Consider the following 19,950-nt stretch of genomic DNA (forward strand, 5'->3'; position numbering starts at 1 on the left):
ACACCTTTTCGCCACGACGGGCTACCGGACACCTCGTGTCCGATAACGCCCACAGTTCACCGCAGCATTATTTGAAGGGTACCTGGCTGAAGAGGGCATCCGACATGCCTCTCAGCGCCGCTCCACCCTGCGCCGAACGGCCTTGCTGAACGCTTTGTTCGGAGTGCGAAGAAGCGCTATCACGGCGGCCCCGGCGATTGGCAGGCACAGATCGACGATTCCTAACCGTCCAACACAGGACCCCTGTGGCCACCGCCGCAGCCCAGCCGAGCTATTAATGGGGCGGAAGCTACGGTGCCCACTAGACCGGCTACACCAACTACGTGCAGGACGGGTTCAAAACAAAACCAGATAGAATCCGGGAATTAAACATAGGAGACTCAGTGTGGGCACATAATTACAGCGACGGCCCAAGCTGGAAGAGGGGATAGTCATAGACAAACGGGCCCCAAATCTTATCTAGTGGAAATAGACGATGGCAGAGTTTGGAGGCGCCACATAGATCAATTAAGAAACAGATTGAGCGATAAGGCAGAATTAGGCGAGACCAGCCCTGACTATGATTTAATTAACCCCACAGCTGACTGGAGCCGAGAACAAACAGAAAGCGAGAACCAAACAGAGACTTATCTGAGTCAGGCGAGGTCCAGCGACACCTCCGGTCCCTCTAGAGGACAGCAGGTCCGAGCCGCAATAATCCAGGGCCGGATGGCCGGGAGGAGGAGCTCAGAGGAACGAAAACCCTCCGCAAGCTCGACTCAACTCCAGAAAGTGAAGTGCGCAGGTCCGGGAGAGTCAGGAGACGCCCCACGTACCTGCGGGACTACGTAGAGAAGTAATATGTAAATATTGGCAAAGTGCCTTCTGGGAGGGAAGGAGTGTAATGTATTACTGTAAGTTTTGGCGGGAGTTTTAGGCGGGAAGTATCTCGCTTCTGATTGGATGCAGCCTCTGGCTGAAGTGTATATAAGGAGAGGTTTTTCTCCAGAGTTTTGCTGGGTCACACTATATTAAAGAGCTGTTGTCACTAACCTGGTCTCCTGCCTCGTCAATACCCAAACTTAACAATGAGAATATGCCCACGGCAGACAGGAAATGGAACATCTTTATATCACATTAAGCAAGCTGGGTGAATTGACTTGGATTTTATTTTATTTATAATTTATATGAAACAAACACAAATTGTGTGTATTTAATATTTCAACAACTTCTTGAAGAATGCCACCATGCACTTTGTGACTGCTCTGTTTTCATTAGGATATGCAGTGATTGATTCTGCTTTTATATTTAATGTTTACATTTGTTCTCTTGTTAACTTTGAATTATTACATATTTTCCTTATCTTTCATTTCTACTTTAATTTTTAAAATAAATTTGTCCTGTTAAAGCCAACTCTAATAGTAACATAGTAGAAATCTTCTTATTTTTATGCTAATCAGCATCAACCAGATTTGCATGCAAAATACTGTAGTTTTAAAAATCAAACACACAAAATTTCATGACCAACAAGAAAATAAAATTTATTCTTCTTTATGTATTATTTAATTGTTTACAGGCAAGATAATGAAAACAAAGACATTCTTTATCATAGTGTGTATGAATATTTAAGAAGATTAAGGGGAAGATAAATATTCAAATAATTTGGCAAGGGACTTCAAAACATTTATATAAAAGATACCTTAATGGAACACTGCTGCCAGAGCCAATCAGAATGAGCAGCATTGGATGGGGAAGATGTAAGCAGTGTAGCACAGGGAGAAATACACCGATTCCATATTGTTTACTCCACAGACTATATTTGCATCGAATGTGCAATTTTGCACAAGTCTAGCATTAAAAAGCCACTGATTTCAAGATGCATTGGCATATCTTCCCCTTGTCATCTAAATAAAATTTTAGATGAGATTATCCTACTCAGAACAGTTTTATCTGCCCTGATCAGGAAGTAAGCTCAAGTGGCTTTTGAAAATTTTTCTGTAATTTGCAGTATATCTACTTCAAGACATCAGATCTCTGCTATTAGTTACAAAAATTAGAGAAACAATGAAAGATGAATATGTGTTAATTAAAAAACTAACTTGTTCTTAACAACTAAAAAAATCTCAAAAAATATTTATATATGCTCTTAATACAGGTATTTCTTTAAAAAAACCCAGATCTCAGGATAATGAATTCTAATAAAGTTATTTAAATTCAGCACAAAAACTACACACCTAAGAGTTGATTAATTTGAAAACTCTAAAGTATAATAGTGTGTTACAATATTGGGCAAATTACCATATTTGTTATTATATTTAATGTTGCCTAATTTTGTGGGTTTTTTACTCAAGAGAAAATCTCAGGAAGCTTTATACACCAAGGAAGCGTCCTGGGATTGCAGTCTTATTTTTTGTTCTGCAATAACGTTCTTGGGAATAGTAATGTTTCCCATACTTCTAAGTTAAACGAAGAGTTTTTTAAAGCAAGAGTGACAGTAGGTTTTATCATTCTGCTCCTGAAAAATACCATTGTGCAACTGAGTAAGGCAAAAGGCACAAACAAAGTGCTCTGGGTGAAACTTGTGCCCCATGGCACTGACACACCGTCCAACAATAGGTTTTCTACAGCCATGGCACACTGTTCCCTGGTGATGATGGAAGTGAAGCTCACAGTACGGCTGACCATTCAGTTCAAAGAAAGAACCATCAGTAAAACTGCAGAAACAATCCTGAAAATAGAGGAAAGGAGCCTGTGTCAGGGTATAAAAATATTTCTGAGATGGGCATATGGTTAGATTCTTCCCAGTGTTGCGTCGGGCAAAGGCACCCTGGTTGCTAATTCATTACTATTTAAAATAAATAATTTCAGCTGTTTTTTTGTCTTCTAATTCATTATTTTCTTCTTGGAATTATGTTTGAAACAGAAACCCATCCAGGAAAAATAGCTAATCCTGCCCAAAGTTTTCAATGCAGGTATCCAGGTCAACATAAGGACACTCAAGAATGGGCCCACTTTTTGCTAATATGAAGTTAAAATTGTGTTGTAGTGTTCACTTCCACTTTTAACCAAATTTACTTGCTTTCACCAATATTTGGATAGTGTGTTTATATGTGCATGTGTATGTACACACACCAGAAATATACACATGCTTTACAGTACAGGTTTAATAACAGATTTTAATATTTTTCATTTGAGAGACTTCCTTATATCAAGATACAGATAACATATTAATTAGCTGGCATTTAAGAAGTCTAATTATATGCAGGGGTTGTGACCAAAGTCTATCTGGAGCTCCTTAAATATTGGCTGTATCACTAAGCCAAATCCCACCACATAAATGTCCCATATCTACCAGCTACCCAAATAGGTACTAACTCTGGGTGATTCCACATACTTACTCTGCACACAAAACATTCGGGATGCCATACGGCATTCAGAGCTGACAAATATTGATTCATCACAGGACGATCACAGCCTCTGCATTTGGGAGAAAAAATGCTCTGGAAATCTTTCTGGCAGTATGGCTTTCCATCTTTCACCTGGAAACCTACAGAAGAAGGTTTGAAAAAGTGAATTCGTCACACAGACACAAAGGCATGCTATCTCTTTGCTTGGAAAAGCAGTAGGAAAGGAGATACTCTTTTATTAGAGTCCCAGATCTTCAAACTAGCTGAACATTGATCAGTTAAAGATCTTGGTTCTCAAAGCGAGAACTATTTCGACATGTAGTTTTTTTTATGAGTTCTTACAAATTGCAGGAGTGAATGTTTTGCCATAAAGGCAGGAAGAAACAGGGTGGAGAAAGGAGGAGAAGGATAGGGAGATGGCGACTTAAGAGACTGGTAGAAAGGAATCTATAATTAATGGTTTTCTATTAGCTTCCATACAAGGAATGAAGTAGAAGATATTACACCACTGGCATTTAACTCTAACTAGATTAGCATGAATTATCCATAGTCATTCATCAAATTGTTATAGGAATCAGAAAGGAACATTTTTTCAGTGTGGTAGACTTGTAAAAAAGTGTTGAATTTTTGGAAGATACTATTTAAAATTAGAAAGTAACTAAACAAAAAATAGAATGTGTTCAAGAGTTGTGATTATTACATATTTTTGAGGGTGATAACTCTAAATAAAAAGGACCTAATTGTATTCTTACTCCAGGCTGCAGAATTAAAAATTGCTCAAAACTGAAATTTCTAGATAACCTGTCATTGAATAATTGGCATGCAAAACAGTGGTGGGTTGCTACTGGTTCGCCCCAGATTGGGCGATCCAGTAGCGGCGGTGGCGGGAGGCTCACCCGGACAAGTGCGCCCACGAGCAAACCGGTAGCAATGGGTTTTGAAACCCGCCCCTGATGCAAAAGTATGGTCAATTGTTCTTATGTAAAAAGTGACTGATAAAATTTGAATGCTGACTTCGCTAAGTGATGAATCACATTTTTATTGATTCTGGAAAGATTATGTATAGTATGTTGTGCTTCTAATAATAACTCTTCTACTGGTAAATTGAATGTTATGTAACCTATGATTGAATGTTGACAGTTTGGCATTGTTATTTTATATTCTTGTTTCTTTTTGCTTTACAAATAATAAACAATAAAAAATTAAAAATAGGTTGTGGCATTCTACAATATATAATAAAGAAAGCAGTAAATGTTTAATGCACGCATGAACGACTTATAAATTAAAAAGTCTATAATGGAATAGCTGTGATTAGCAATGATGAATTGAGACTAGTGGGCAAAGAATTTGGTTATAGGTTGGATATAATATTGTGACTATGACCACATGTGCTCTAATTCTATTTGTTTGCTGGAGGTTTTGAATAATGGTAGCTTGATTGCTTCCTGGGAAGAAAGTGTCCAAAATGGCCACATATGGCTGTACTTCAGTGTCTGTATGGTGGGCAATGAAACTGTCCCTTTGTTATTGTCACACCCTTTAATCTCTATTTCCAGATGAGCCTCCACTCACAGTCAGAAGAGGTAAGTTCATGGTGCCAGACTGATAAGGACTGAGTTTCTCAGCCAAAGGCAGCCAAGAATCTCCATCTAGAATCTACCTTGGATAGTTACTTTCTGTATACCAGAAATTACTACTAGATAGACAGACAGGTGACTAAATATTTCTACTGGTTTTTAAGATTTAAAGACTTAATTATAATACTGACTTACAGAACACAGAATAACAGAGTTGGAAGGGACCTTGGAAGTCTTCTAGTCCATGTCTTAAATGCCTTTATTAATTATTGTTGATTAATAACAACAAATGATTGGTTAATAATTATTTATTATGTATTATTTTATTGCATAGCTTAATAAAAATATTATAATTCAATTCTCTGGAGTAGCTTTTAAGATGCAACAGAAAAGATGGAATAAACTGGCAGAAATGACATCTCAGATCTCAATGGAGCAGTATAACCAGTGGTGGGATTCAGCCAGTTCGCACCACTTCGGGAGAACCGGTTGTTAACTTTCTGAGCAGTTTGGCCAACTGGTTGTTGGAAGAAATCATTAGGGCAGAGAACCGGTTGTTAAATTACTTGAATCCCACCACTGAGTATAACACAGGATGTTCTGAGATCTTATTTTTGCCAATGTATGGAGAGAGTCTGTATAATATATATAAACTTGGTATGGAGGGATTTCTATACATTCTATGAATTGGCGACCAAATTGGACAAAGAAAATGATGCCGATATGCTTTCCTGCACCCTTGTGAGCTTTATATTTTCTAGAATAAAAGCAGGCCCCTTTTTACATGCCAATTCTGCTCTAGATAAAGGTTTTACATTGTGCTACTGTGTTTCCCCAAAAGTAAGATCCTGGCTTATATTTTTTTGAACCCTGAAATAAGCGCTTGGCTTTATTGCCATGCACTCAAAAGTGCTTATTATTGATTGGGCTTATTATCAGGGGATGTCTTATTTTGGGGGAAACGGGGTAGAATGAAATACTTTGTTTGAACATAAAATACAAGCATGCTGTGAATCTGTTAATGCATATGTTAATTTACAACAACTATAATAATGAAAGTCCATTCACAAGACATTATGTGACAAATATTTTCAACAGGAGGCTATAAGATCAGATTTGGTGCTTTTCATGAGCTGACTACATCAGAGGGTTTAAGGGGAAAGTTACTGGACCAATAAGTAAAGGCTAAAAGATTTGCTGTTATGAGCACAAGAGGATTCCAAGAAGTGAACCCAAGAACAGATCTATTATCAGTGCAGATGAACCATTCTAGACACAATTCTGGAACATTAAGTTCTGCCCCCTTATCTTTCACACAAAATAGATAAACATGAACATTTAGATTTTTAAATTTGCTCTGTTTCAACAAAGCCTAAATTCCTTGCGTGGCTTAAAGAAAAAATCACCACAGGCACCACAGTAAAGGCAAATTGCTATGATGCAGAAAAATGGAGGATTAAAAAAAAAGATTTTGAAGCAAAAACAGGGCTGAGAAGCCATTAAAGATAGAGCTTGATATTAGGAACTAATGCAATTTGATTTCTTCTAAACTTTACTCTCTCTCATCTGGTGCAATACCTGGCTGAACCTGTCTAAGAAATATCAGTATGGTTAATATTTGAGTGAGAATCTACCCAGATATTCCAGGCCTCAAAAGAATACCGTCATCAGGAGTTCAACTCAATTTGCTAAATATTTACTTTTTAGATTAAACAGTGAAATTGAAGAATATTCTAAGAGGCAATAACAACTGTCTTTTGGTACTGTGGTTAAGAAAAATGCATGGCTGTTTCCATGTAGATTGACTCAAAGGTATATTTAGCTATACTTCCTTATAGATAATTTTATTAGATATATATTTATCTAAACTTCCTTATATAGAAGTTGGAAGTAGAAGCTACAGGTTGCTGCTAACAAAAGAAAATTGTTTTGTTTATTACCAATCTTACCTACTTAAATGCTTGGGATATTTTATAGCACAGTTAGTTTGCAGAGAGTATAGTGTACGGTTGTTTTCAGGTAGATTTGTTGTTTATAAGGCTTCTTTTGGACTCCACAATCTCTAGAAAGATACTGTTTCCAGTGAATTTGCTTAGTCTCCCTATACTGATCTCATCCTTGATAAATTGATTTACTTTTCTATTAAGGCTTCAGGAAGATTATAGAATATTCTTATAAGATTAGAGTGAACAAGTTTTCCCCTCAGTTACTAAAACTGTGTAGTGCAAAAAAAAAAATCAAGCTTGATTTCAGATGACTTTATAAATATATGTACTCAGTTTTCTTGGCAGCACTATGGAAATGGTCCATATGATCAAAATTCAGCACTTGGCAATTGATTGATAGATTTATGATGGTTGCAGTGTCATAAATATACTGTCAAGCAAAGTCAATGGGGAAGCTAGATTCATTTACAGCTATACTACTAACTTAACAACTGCTGTGATTCACTTAACAAGTGTGGCAAGAAAGGTTGTAAAATGGGGCAAGACTCACTTAACAACTGTCTCACTTAGCAGCAGAAGTTCTGGCCTCAATTATGGTCCTAAGTCAAGGACTACCTGTATTTCTCTTTATGAAACATGTTAAGATAAAATAAATAAACCTGATTAATAAAAAGTTTCTACTGCCAAATCAGAATTAACAATCTAGTTGAAGTGAGCTGCCACAGCCAGGAAGAGAAGGATAATTGTTTAGACCAGGGGTCTGCAAACTTGGCTCTTTTAAGACTTGTGACTGAGGAACTCTTGGAGTTGAAGTCCACAGGTCTTAAAAGAGCCAAGTTTGCAGACCCCTGGTTTAGACAAATCAAGCCTGCTCGTGCCACTAGTCAGCTTGTTACCGTTCATACTGAGTAAAAATATAATTTGGTTCACCGTGGGGTCAGCTAGTGCTTTGCTAAACTTCTGCAATTCTTACATGTTTCAAGAGAAAACAATCCATAATTGCACAAAGCAGTTATTGCATTGGAATCTGAGTCACCACACCAAATATGAAGAAACTGCTGCCAATGCAATAAAGTTCTGAAAGTTGCTTCTACAAACATGAAGCAATAACTGTGAGCAGTGCTCAGGGGAAATTCTCCCACATGGCCAAGAAAGAAAGAATAGTGCCCTTGGGTTGCCTAAAAGACTTAATTTAGTTAGAATCCAGCTCATCTCTAAATTGGCCTGTAAAACTTTTTGCATTTAAGTTCTAATTAGGAGCTCGGGGACCCAAGTTTTACTAATATGGGCTCAGAGATCCACTAGGAGCTAATTACTGGACTGGTGCCCTATTAGTGCTCGTCAGTGATCAAATCCCACTGTGAGTGTGCTGATGCTTTTCTGATTGTTGTTTGTCAAGCAGGAAAAAAAACAATTATTTGCAGCATGCTACCCAGGAAAAATGAAATTGAAATACTTTAATCGGTGCTCCCCTCTGACGCTCTGTGTATCAGCTTATATTCAGGAGAGATAAATCACATTCAAAGAAAACTATCATACTAGCATCTATTAGAAGAAAACTACTATTACCTGAGTGACCATACATACATGCATACATATCATGCTATTTCCTTAGAAGGCAGAATATATGGTGGGGTCCTTGGTATTCTCTGAGCTTGGTAGTTTTCTTGCAGATGTTTCATCATCAAATCAGATAACGTCATCAGTGCTTTATCTTTGATTTTTTTTTTTTTGTACATTTATATCCCGCCCTTCTCCGAAGACTCAGGGCGGCTTACAGTGTATAAGGCAATAGTCTCATTCTATTTGTATATTTACAAAGTCAACTTATTGCCCCCCCAACAATCTGGGTCCTCATTTTACCTACCTTATAAAGGATGGAAGGCTAAGTCAACCTTGGGCCGGGCTTGAACCTGCAGTAATTGCAGGCTATTGTGTTCTAATAACAGGCTCCTTACAGCCTGAGCTATTCCGGCTCAGATTTGATAATGAAATGTCTGCAAGAAAACAACCAAGCTCAGAGAGGACCCCACAGTTCAAGTCCGAGCTACAAATATTCTCTTCTATCAGCAGACAACATGATATGACATGAAGAAAAAGCATAAGAAATAGTAAGCCAAAAAAATTAAATGCATGAGATAAATGAAAGGAAACAAGTTGCAGCCAATTTATACTGACATCATTTATGATGCCTTCACACTTTCTAGCCTTGTGAACCTTCTATCCTTCCATCTAGTCCATCTCGTCCATACTCAACTTCAGCCACTACTTTTTGCTCTTCAAGGATTTCGCCTCCTCTTTAGAAACACTTATTGACTCCCTCCAACCACACTTTTTCTTACTTCTCCTTTTTTCAGTGCAGTCACTCTTCCTTCATATATTTGCTTTACAGTTCAGCCCTCATTCTTTCTCCCTGTATAACTGAACTGCCTAAGGTACCGTACTTCTTAGTACTCTCATTTTTAATCTAATCCACATTCATTCAGCTTCCATTCACTCACTTATTCATTCATTCTTCCTTGATCCTATCTTTTCTTGTTTTATTGTAGATGTAAGTACCCCATTTTCTCTGCATCCATCATTTTTATATTTCTCCTGATATACCAAATTCTGACTTCTGTATAACAAATGTAGCCAGAAACATACATTTATTCACAGCCATTTTTGCATCTTTCAACAAGATTCCTTATTCCATCCTACTGGCAACTTTTTAGAGGCATTTTCCATCTTTAAAAATTCTCCATCCATTTTCTCATTTGTAAATTCACATATAGCACCACCTTGAATTTTTCTTTGCTTATGTATAATATTCAATCACTTCCCGCAGAGTTGGAATGAGACATTTGGGACTAAGAATACTTCTACTTGGAAATGTTTCACATTCATCTACCTAGATTTATAACGATAGATAAAGACATTAAACAAGCTTGCAAAAGCTAAGCCAGAAACTTTGTGAAATAATGACGCACCATCATCGCCAAAAACAGTCCCACAATGTGTACAAAAGAAATGCTCAGGGTGCCAAGTCTGATCCATAGCTGTTAGGATTTTCTGCAAAGAAAACAAAAAGGCTTTACTAGATTAATATTATATATGACATGGACAGGGAGGGTGGCATCATTTTGTCTTTAGCCTCAGATAGCTATGAGTTATGAAGGCAGTTGATTACCAGAAGGCAGAAACAGTGATACCTACCTCCTGGATGGGTGCAGTACAGTAAGCACAGCGAGGAGAGAAGAGCTGATGGTAGTCTTCTTGGCAGTAAGCTTTATTGTCCCGCTCAAAGAATGGCCGAGAACCCACTTCTTTTCCACAATGGGCGCATGTGAAGTGTTCAGGATGCCATATCTTTCCCAGAGCTGTAATCACCTAGAATTAATTAAAGGATTAGTTGAAGACATTGGATAAAGATACTTCACTCTCTTTAGTGCAGACTCTCTCAAACAGAAGCTACATATTCTCAAAGTTGTTCTGTTTTACATCAAGCTCCCCTCATTGATTTAGCGAGCAATGGAAGCTTCTTAGGCTAAGACATAAAGATTCTCAGTGATAAAATTGCAAAAGAAGAAACTCTAATTTGCCTTTTTAATTATAGATGTCATGCAGTTTAAAAGTGTGACAAATAAGCAATTGATCATAGCAACCTCGGTGAGACTGAGAATGGTAGAAAGAGCAGATAGCTAGATCCACAGTTCCCATCTCCCTGCTTACCTTTCCAGCAATAGGCTTGTGGCAAGAGGCACAGTTACCCTTAGGCACAGTAGCAACGCCAAGGTCCTGCATATCATGGGTCAAACTCTTCAACATGCTGTCTAGGTTGTCAGTGGTGTTTCCTTCTGCTGATGTTGATTGGCCAGAAGTGGCCAGGCCATCTGAGACCTACCAGAGAATAAATAATTCGCAATCTCTATCTTTTTGCGTAGCTTTCTCTGCTTCCAGGACAGGTATTTATTGATTTATTAATCTGAAACATTCACACACTTTTATAAAACATTTTCGATGACATACAACTCTCACATATATCCCTACATCTTTTCTTTCCTGAAAAAAATGTTTGGAACAAACAGAATCATGCTTTTCTATTTGAATGGCAAATCTAAGAACTCTTAATTATGTAATACCGTAAGGACACGGTTCTTAAACATGTTCTTTTTTATTTTGTACATTTATCTGCACAAAGCTTTTAGCTTCCCTAACTTCCTATGCTCAAACTACATTCCCAAATGATATTAAGAAAACCTTGTCCCACAGTTCTTTTCCAGATCTGAAACATAGGCAGTCAGGGAGGCTGCAGAGTGATCAAAGATGGCAGGACCAAGAAAAAAAAAGCCAAGAATAACATGCAATCATTAAATAAACTAGATATACACAGAAGCATATGATAACATAATATACGCAACTACTGTGAGAAACAATTTAAAGACATTCAGCATAATAGTATTCATGATAGCCTCCATTCTCAATTCCCAAGTATTTTTAAACCTTGTACTCTCCCTTTATGACTTTTTCCTGTCAATGTGAATTTGAACATACAAGCTGACTTTAATGTAGACAAGCTCCATCTTTCCTTAATTTATTTGCCAGTGTTTTTCAACCTTGGCAACTTTAGTATGTGTGGACTTCAACTCCTAGAATTGAGAGTTTATTATACTCTGTATAAACAATCAGTTTTCATTTCAAAAGGTATTTAAGTTACAATCCCATTATTCACCTTGGACTGGATTGTTCCTAAGCAAGCCAAAAGATCATCCAGTTCCTGAGCAACTGAAGTAGAAGATGAGGAGGACACCGTTGGCTGTGGAGGTAAAACTTTGCTACAAAAAATAAAAATATGTATGATCAACCAAGTGAAAGGAATGAAAAAATAAATCTTTAAATTTTTGCATGTACTAACATTCTATCTGTCATTATATATAATACCTTCTCAAAAAACAACCCACTATTTCAGTTATTTACTTATTGGTCTCAAAATATGACCCAGATTTATGAATGGCAAAACCTGTGATTTATTTGCTGTTCTACTGTATTAGTATTAGGTAAGCAATAATTCTGCCTGTCCTCTTACCAACATCCCATTTTCTATAAAGTACTGATAGATTGCATGCACGTATAAGACAGCCCAATTTGTGAAATGTTGTAGAAATTTAATGCAATATGTGGAGACCACACATTTTCATGCCATTTAATTCATCTGTCTTTTGCTCATCATTCTTAAGTGATGAACTTGCAACTTAAAATATTCCGTTCATAAAGCAGTTGAAACTTTTAAATAAAATATTGAGTTGCAACACTCAACTTTTATGCTAATGTCTGAGCTAATTTATTAATTTTAAGTCACCCTAAAATTTTCTGGTTAGATAGCATAAGTGTATATTATACGGATGAAAATAAAAAAAAATTTCCAATATAATTTTCACCCACTCAGCAAGCCAAAAACTACATTAAATACTAAATCACCCAGGGTTCTTGGAAATAAGGATGAATAATTTCCAGTGCTTTATATTTCTGACTCAGGATATATTTACATTCACCCTTGTGAGTACTGTACAGATAAATATTCCTCCTGTTTAAATGTTATTTAAAATACCAAAATTGATTCCCTGTTTTGAAAATTAGTTACATTGTTATAACTATTTGGTGATGTTAACAGAAACTAAAATAAAGTGACTTGATTGTAGCATCCTACTAGAAGCTGATTGTGAGTAACCTGGAATTAATGGCTAGGGAGAATTGATAAACTTTTGTGTATATAGAGTAACTGGCTATACACACCCTGGCACACATTTTTGATTGGGCAAGCTCCATCTCCTTCCAATAAGGTGCCACAATGTTCTTTCAAATGCAAAATATGCCTTGGTAACTCCAACCTATAGATAATGACCCCTCTATTGGATAAAAAACCAGCCATACTTACGTTGGTAAATGTCCTTAGAAACCTTCATTTAATCCATGGGAAACCACTTAAAATGTCATATTACAGTTTGGAAATGAGCTTTTGTAATGAAATTGATCTTTACTCAAGCATAGACAAGTGAGGACATTGATACAGCTTTAGAAGACATGAATGCAAAACAGCAGTATAATTTGAGGTGTGTTTATCTTTTTTCTCTAATAATAGTTACCTGTAAATATTATCTGCATCTTCTTTATGGGTTTGAACATTGCGTGCTGGTTCTACCTGAAAATATATATATATATATATATATAGCAGATATGTGTAAAAATACTGCCAATACCCAAAGTCACTGAAGAAAATGCTTGGTTTCTGGTTATTTACGTGCTGATAACTTCAACGATTCAGAAAATGTTGCATTGCCCTGTAGTTCTAAAGCAACGTCTAAACTATCATCTTCCATTCTGGAACCAGTTCTTCTACATGTTGTAATGGTCAACTACAGTATGTTCCAGATACAAATTAGAGAGAAAGACAAGCAAATGTACTATTCAGTAAAGAATATGTTATATATCAGAAAAGGGATGAGCCAAGGGCTGGAATGAATTTTCTAGTAGGGTCAAATTTGTGAGCACTTCCTTTCATAACTTGTAGCTTCCTAAGACTTACACAGCTTAAGAAAAATACCTTTTTGGCTTCTTGAGGTGTTAATTTGTAATGTTGAGTTAAATGGCTTTCGGTTGTTGCTGCTGGTTTTGGTTTGTTGTCGCGCTCCAGAAGAAAGCAAACAGTTGGGTCTGAGTCATTCACACTCAGACTTTGCGTGGTTTGTTCCAGTTCTGCCAACAAAGCATCTAAACAAAACCATTATGGTTCAAATACGTCTGTCTTTTTGTCTTAGTTTTCTACAAGCCCTTTGCTATGTGCACCCCATCTCACTGTGAGTTCTTTAGCAGCAAGATAACCCTATTGCATTTGTAAAACTACAATATTGCTATCAAATGTCTCCTTGATCTATGATGGCCTAGGCTGGGGCAAACAGGAGTGAGGAAAAGACCTCTTGCTATTCCAGACTGCTACCACTATAGAAAACACCAAACTATCTCTTGTAACAGAGTGGCAAAAAAGAATTGCTTATCAATTTAGGGATTATTCTATCCTTCCCAGAATGAATGTATTCACAGAAAAAGGTGGCTTCAAAAGCTAAGTATGACCAAGAGATGGAAATCCCAAATTACTATAATCCTGTAGAAAAAATATGAGAAAGGGAGGCAATAAAACGTAGCACCCACACAGAGTTCCTTCTGGGGCCAGTCTTGTCAACATAGTCATTAAAACTATGTAAAAGGTACAATCCATGAAAAAAATTAAAATAACTGAGAGAATTATCTTGACTACTGATAGCACTGCCTTAGCCAAAAATATTAAAAGTAAATGTGCTTGTTTACAACATTTACTCAGAAAAAGAAACACCACTATAGTCACGGAACATTTCCATTCTCAGTAACAGAATGCATGCTCTTTTTTAAAAAGATTTTTATCTAATCCTATCTTAAGGTCTGAAGTTAAGAGAATATGTGAAATGACACATTAAAAAATATGTCCCTGTTTTAAATGGCCTCTTCATTATTTAAATCAATAAACCAATTTTCTCTTGTGTTTTTCTGTGTGTGTTATCTGTGCGGGCACACAAACACATACAAATCTTATATAAGTATATATCAGTAATGGGTTGCTACCAGTTCTCCCTAGTTCACAAGAACCAGTAGTAAACATTTTGAGTAGTTCGGAGAACCAGTAGTAAAAATTCTGCCTGGCCCCGCCCCCAATCTCTTGCTGCCTCCTGACTCCCAGCTGATCAGCTAGAAGGAAAAAAATCAAGACTCACTTGTCGAAGAAGAGAAAACAAACAACAAGACACCGTCCCTTTAAATTGAGAAGCCAAGAAGCCTCCCAACTGATTGGCTTGCTTCTCAGCCAGGAGATCGCTTGGCAAAGAAGAAGTGTTGGGGGAGGGGGAACGCTCTCGTTTTAAATTGACAGAGCAGCTAGAAGCTCCTTTCTTGGTCAGCTGAACAACAAATTGGATAAGAGGAGGAATTCTTATATGGTTCAATGTTTTTGAAATTTTAGGGTTTGTGCAACATGGGCTTTGTGTTTCTAAAAAGGTTTGGGCGATTTCCATTGTGAAGTATCCTGTCTTGAATGAGTTTTCTGCCTGCTTGTAAATGGAGCTGAAATTCCGGCTTCCACTTTATATTATCTGTAAGCACCGGTAGCTGTTTTCTGCTTACGAAGTTTCCTTTATGCAGCTGGCAGGAATGTGGAATTCCAGGCAGGTTCCTTGATAGCAGCTTGATTATTCCTTAATTATCTGGGATATTTTATTTGGGAAATGAAGAGGGGGGAGTTTGATTCCTTCCCAGAACAGATTAGTGGGGTGGGGAGGAAATGGGGATTTTGAAGTAACCTTCCCATGGAGTGGGGAGGGAATGGGGATTTTCGGCTTGCTGTCAAACATCAGCCATAATACTAATGATTGTTTTGAACAATATGCAGGTTGTATTACATGAATGGCTATTTTATATGTGAAATTATGACTGAAACCTATATAGGTTCACACTGTCAGGAAGTTTGTCCTTAGTTTTAGGTTGCTTCTCTCTTTGTTGAGTTTCCATCCATTGCTTCTTGTTTTGCCTTCTGGTGCTTTGGAAAATACTTCCCCCCCTTCTTTCTAGCAGCCCCTTAAAAGACTGTTGCCTATCACACTCATGGGCAAAGCATGTGAGCCATTTCCTCCTTTCAGTGGTCCATGAAAGTGCATCTATAGCAGAGGTCTCTAACCTTGGCCACTTTAAGACTTTAAGACAGCAAAGCTGGCTGAGGAATTCTGAAGTTGAAGTCCATAAGTCTTAAAGTGGTCAAGTTTTGATCTATAGTATGTAGATAATAAAGTTGAAAAAAGGTGAACAACATTTTTGCAGAACTATAGATACGTTGAGGCTGGATGTGACAAGGAATGGCTGTGAGTGGAGGAGCCAGGCGAGGTAGCCCTTGACATGAGAGACATTGAGTTGGCCAAGCCTACCCAATCATATGACCATCAACCCACACCCACTGTCACATGACCATCAAGCCACGCCCACAAAATAAGCCACGCCCATAGAACCGGTAGTAAAAAGATTTAGAACCCACCCCTGGTATATATATGTAATCTTCTCAGAGCTATCCTTTCTCTGTGCTTCCAGGGATTAGTCTCCATATCCTCTGTTCATAGTTAGCTTGTGTTTGTTGTCTCTTCTTGTAATTCAGCCAGATAATAGCTTCACCTCCCACAGGCAACATACTTTCCTTGTCAATGGGCAACTTCTTGTAAAGTCTCTTCATCATTTCTGCTTCCTCAAGATATCTTTTGATTAACTGTTTTTTTAACCCAATCACACATACCATTTCCCTCACACTTTAAAATATGGCTTTCTGAGATCATATGAGGCTTACCGCTTCACAATGTCATAGAAACAGGCATCACAAAATAACCTCTTGCCCTTCTACTGCCTTGGACACACCCATCCAAGACAACTCTCCACAACCAAGCCAAAGTTGGTCCTATTTTTATTGGCAGTTAATTCCATGTGCCAGCCTCAAATTAGGATAACCATTAAACAATTCACTATCTGCTGCCTTTTCACAATGTTTAAAATCCGACACCTCTTTCATAAGACTGTTATTTATGTATATGCCAAACAACTTTAAAGTTAACGTCATCCTTTCATGTGTGAAAACACAATGAAAAGCTAGAAACAGGAAAAATATATAAGCTACATATTTGCAAACTACATACTTGCAAATTTAGACTGCAAGACCCTTGTAAACACCTTATATACTGGTGGCTTGAGTGTTGATATATTGATTGAGACACACATGTGGATGTTATCAAATCATTTTCATATTTCAATAAATCCCTGACTGACAAGTTCTTCTTTTCAGTTACTTTTGATTACTTCAAATGAGGACTTGCAGCTATTTTTTAGACCCAAGAAATCTTCTGATAATATATCCTCACATCTGAAGACTGTAAAATTTTGATCTGGCTTGTAAATGCTGGCTAAGTAGCAACTACACCCTCTTGTGTAAGTGATGATTAATCCTATAAATCCATATATATTATATGATCAAAATATTTTAAAATAATAATACTGTATTAAATTTGTATGCTATTCAACTCAACAGTTCTGGGTGTCTCATAACAATTAAAGAAATTACTTACAAAAAAACCAATAAAAGATAAAGATAAAACATGGCAAATATGATAAAGCTTACTGTCTTACTGTCTCTCATCAAAGGCCTAGGTGAAGGGCCAGGTATTCATGACTTTAATAAACAACAGCAGAATGGGAACCATCCAAAACCTGGGAGGAGGAACCACTACAGAGATGGTGCACTTCCAGAGCCCAATAAATGTTTAATTGAAAGAACCCAGAGAGTGCCAACTCTGGTCACTACCCAGAGTTACAATTTGGAAAATGTGTGGTTATAGAAATCAATATAATAAGTAAATAACCAGTTCTAAGCTGGTTTCTTTGATTTTTGTTTATCCTCCTCAACTTTTCTATAGTTTTTACTACCGTGACCATTGTATTCATCTCAATTAGCATGGAGCATTTTAGTTCTTGACTGGAGATCAAGTTTCCGAAAAGAGTGCAGAGATTATAGGAACTGTTTTGCTTCTCTAGCAAAACAACTAGCCTCGTGGTGTGACCAGAACAATCTGGAACTTAATACACTCAAAACTGTAGAAATGATGGTAGACTTTATGAGAAACCCTCCCATATTACCACCTCTTACAATACTAGACAGCAAGTAGCAACAGTAGAGACCTTCAAATTTCTAGGTTCTACCATATATCAAGACCTAAAATGGAGAAATTTACTAAGTCTGCACTACTATTAATCTTGTCATTGTTCCTATCACCCATCTCCTCCCACTTATGACTGTATGACTGTAATCTTGTTGCTGGTATCCTTACGATTTATATTGACGGTTTCCTAATATGATTTGATTGCTTATTTCTACCTGATGACTATCATTAAGTGTTGTACCTTATGATTCTTGATGAAAGTATCTTTTCTTTTATGTACACCGAGAGCATATGCACCAAGACAAATTCCTTGTGTGTCCAATCTATTGTTCTATTCTATTCTATTCTATTCTATTCTATTCTATTCTATTCTATTCTATTCTATTCTATTCTATTCCATTCCATTCCATTCCATTCTAATTCTATTCTCTACTCTACCCTATCCCACATTATTAACAATGGTATAAATAATTGTACCAGATCTGGATTCCTTGGTGCGACAAAGATCTGTATTGCACTCATCAAATTGAAGTGTAAAACAATCCTCCTGACAAGAATTGGATTAATGAAGGCTGCTTGTTTCATCTTCATAGCATATGCTCCTTGCCCAGCAATAACATGCAGCTGATTGTTAACTCCAAAATGATTTTGGTGGAATAAAAGTAGGATGAATGGCACTTTCTTCCTTACTAAACCTCTTTAATATAATAATTGCATTTTAAAATACTGTTAAGTCACTGTTAGTGGTATTTATATTCACTTTTCATCTTTTTTAAAATATAAAGAGTTGTACTAGTACATAGGACTACCAGCATGCAAGGCATAAGGCCAAGTAGATATAATATACAAAATGATAGAAATAGTGATGGACAATTCTATTGTTTCATGTTGAAAACATAAAACATGTGTTTAGTAAAATGTTATAAACTTCAAGAGAAATAGCTAGAGGGGCTCCAATCTCTGGGATCTCTATTAATCACTAGTGGCAATAGCTGATGAGCCAGAGGAAGTGAGGAAGTGAGCCCAGCAGGAATATAAAAACATATTTTTTTTTATTTTCCTAGTTCTACTTTGTTTATGAAATGTGTTCTTTTAAAAATTTACATAATGTGTTTTTCCCTGCTGAAATAATCTTCTACTTATTGTATTACATTTCATCACATTTCAAAATATAATTTTTTAGAGAAAAAAAAACCTGATTAAAAAGATAAACCATCCGTTTCTACTCCTAAATTAGGTTCTGGGTTCCTCCAACATTCTGTTTTAATGTGAATTTGCTTTTTCCTATACCAGCAACCAGATAGGTTGCCGTGGTTTACAGCAATCTAACCTTTATGGTTTGAGGAGGGGACTGTCCTAATGTATACCCATCAAGCAGCAGCTAAAGGCACAAAGCCTCTGCCTTGTGTTCAAGATCTCCTTGCCCGCTTCAGTTTTCTCTGTTTCTCCCATTCTGCATAAGATGAAACTCTTTGCAGTACGATTACAAACCCATCTCTGCAGTCCTTTTGCTATACTAAAAAAAAGAATCACTTACCTAAATCATCCATGACCTATTTTCACCAGGTCTTCTTACCCAAATCTCTGGTAGAGAAGCAGGTTTGTTGAGTAATAGAAGGGGAAATGAGCAAGATGGTGAGGGTGTAGGGCAGTACTTTGCACAGACTTTTTCAGTTCCTCACTCTAACTGCACTTCCTCTCTTTAGAGGTTAATGTTTCTTTCCCTTACTGTGGTTTAACATCTTAAGAGGATTTTTCAAAAATTGTACTCAAATTGTACAACAGAAAGAGATGTGATCATTGTGCAATTTTTCCTATAGATAAAAATTATTTATCTTCATAGACACTAAAATTAAAACACAGATAAAATACAAACCATACCACTTTTAAAAAAACATTTATAACAGAAATGAAGCATATGTAGATTATGTTCAGCAACTTCTAAAGCTATTGCTATAGCACAAAATTTGCTCTTTTTGGGATGCTTCATAATATTGGTCATTTAACAGGAAATGTACAATTGCCTGCTGGAACAAGTCCAAATAATTCTTGATTAATTTGGTCCTCCACAAATGATAAACAGCTCATTTCAGGAGTACACACACAACTGTCTTAATTTCAGTGTCTGAAAATGTGCTGAAGGACCTTAATAGCAAGCTGCATTAAATTATCTCATCAACATCAGCTCAGGGCATCCAGGCACACAAATGTAAGCATTGTTCTATGTTAGGGCCCGAGGATACACTAAAAACTATTTGGGGATCTTAAAAAGCAGGTGTGTGAGCTCATA

At 36.9% G+C, this 19,950-nt stretch overlaps 1 protein-coding gene across 1 annotated transcript; it reads right to left on the minus strand.

The window, feature by feature from the left end:
- Positions 1 to 1,500: 1,500 nt before the first annotated feature.
- Positions 1,501 to 19,332, minus strand: LPXN (leupaxin). Its single transcript, XM_058196980.1, has 9 exons — positions 19,198 to 19,332; positions 13,490 to 13,656; positions 13,032 to 13,087; positions 11,621 to 11,723; positions 10,621 to 10,788; positions 10,105 to 10,278; positions 9,879 to 9,960; positions 3,378 to 3,526; positions 1,501 to 2,707 (listed from the first exon to the last, which is right to left on the minus strand). The coding sequence occupies exons 1-9, from the start codon at positions 19,208 to 19,210 to the stop codon at positions 2,441 to 2,443; spliced, it is 1,179 nt and encodes a 392-aa protein (XP_058052963.1). The 5' UTR covers positions 19,211 to 19,332; the 3' UTR covers positions 1,501 to 2,440.
- Positions 19,333 to 19,950: the final 618 nt, after the last annotated feature.

Source organism: Ahaetulla prasina, chromosome 1 (genome assembly GCF_028640845.1).
Source record: "Ahaetulla prasina isolate Xishuangbanna chromosome 1, ASM2864084v1, whole genome shotgun sequence".
Taxonomy (NCBI): domain Eukaryota; kingdom Metazoa; phylum Chordata; class Lepidosauria; order Squamata; family Colubridae; genus Ahaetulla; species Ahaetulla prasina.

Coding starts and splice junctions, on each gene's coding strand:
- LPXN (XM_058196980.1), bottom strand. Junction 11,724..13,031: donor GATGCAGATAATATTTACAG/GTAACTATTATT, acceptor TATTTTTTGTAG/CAAAGTTTTACCTCCACAGC. Junction 9,961..10,104: donor GTACTGCACCCATCCAGGAG/GTAGGTATCACT, acceptor TTTTCTTTGCAG/AAAATCCTAACAGCTATGGA.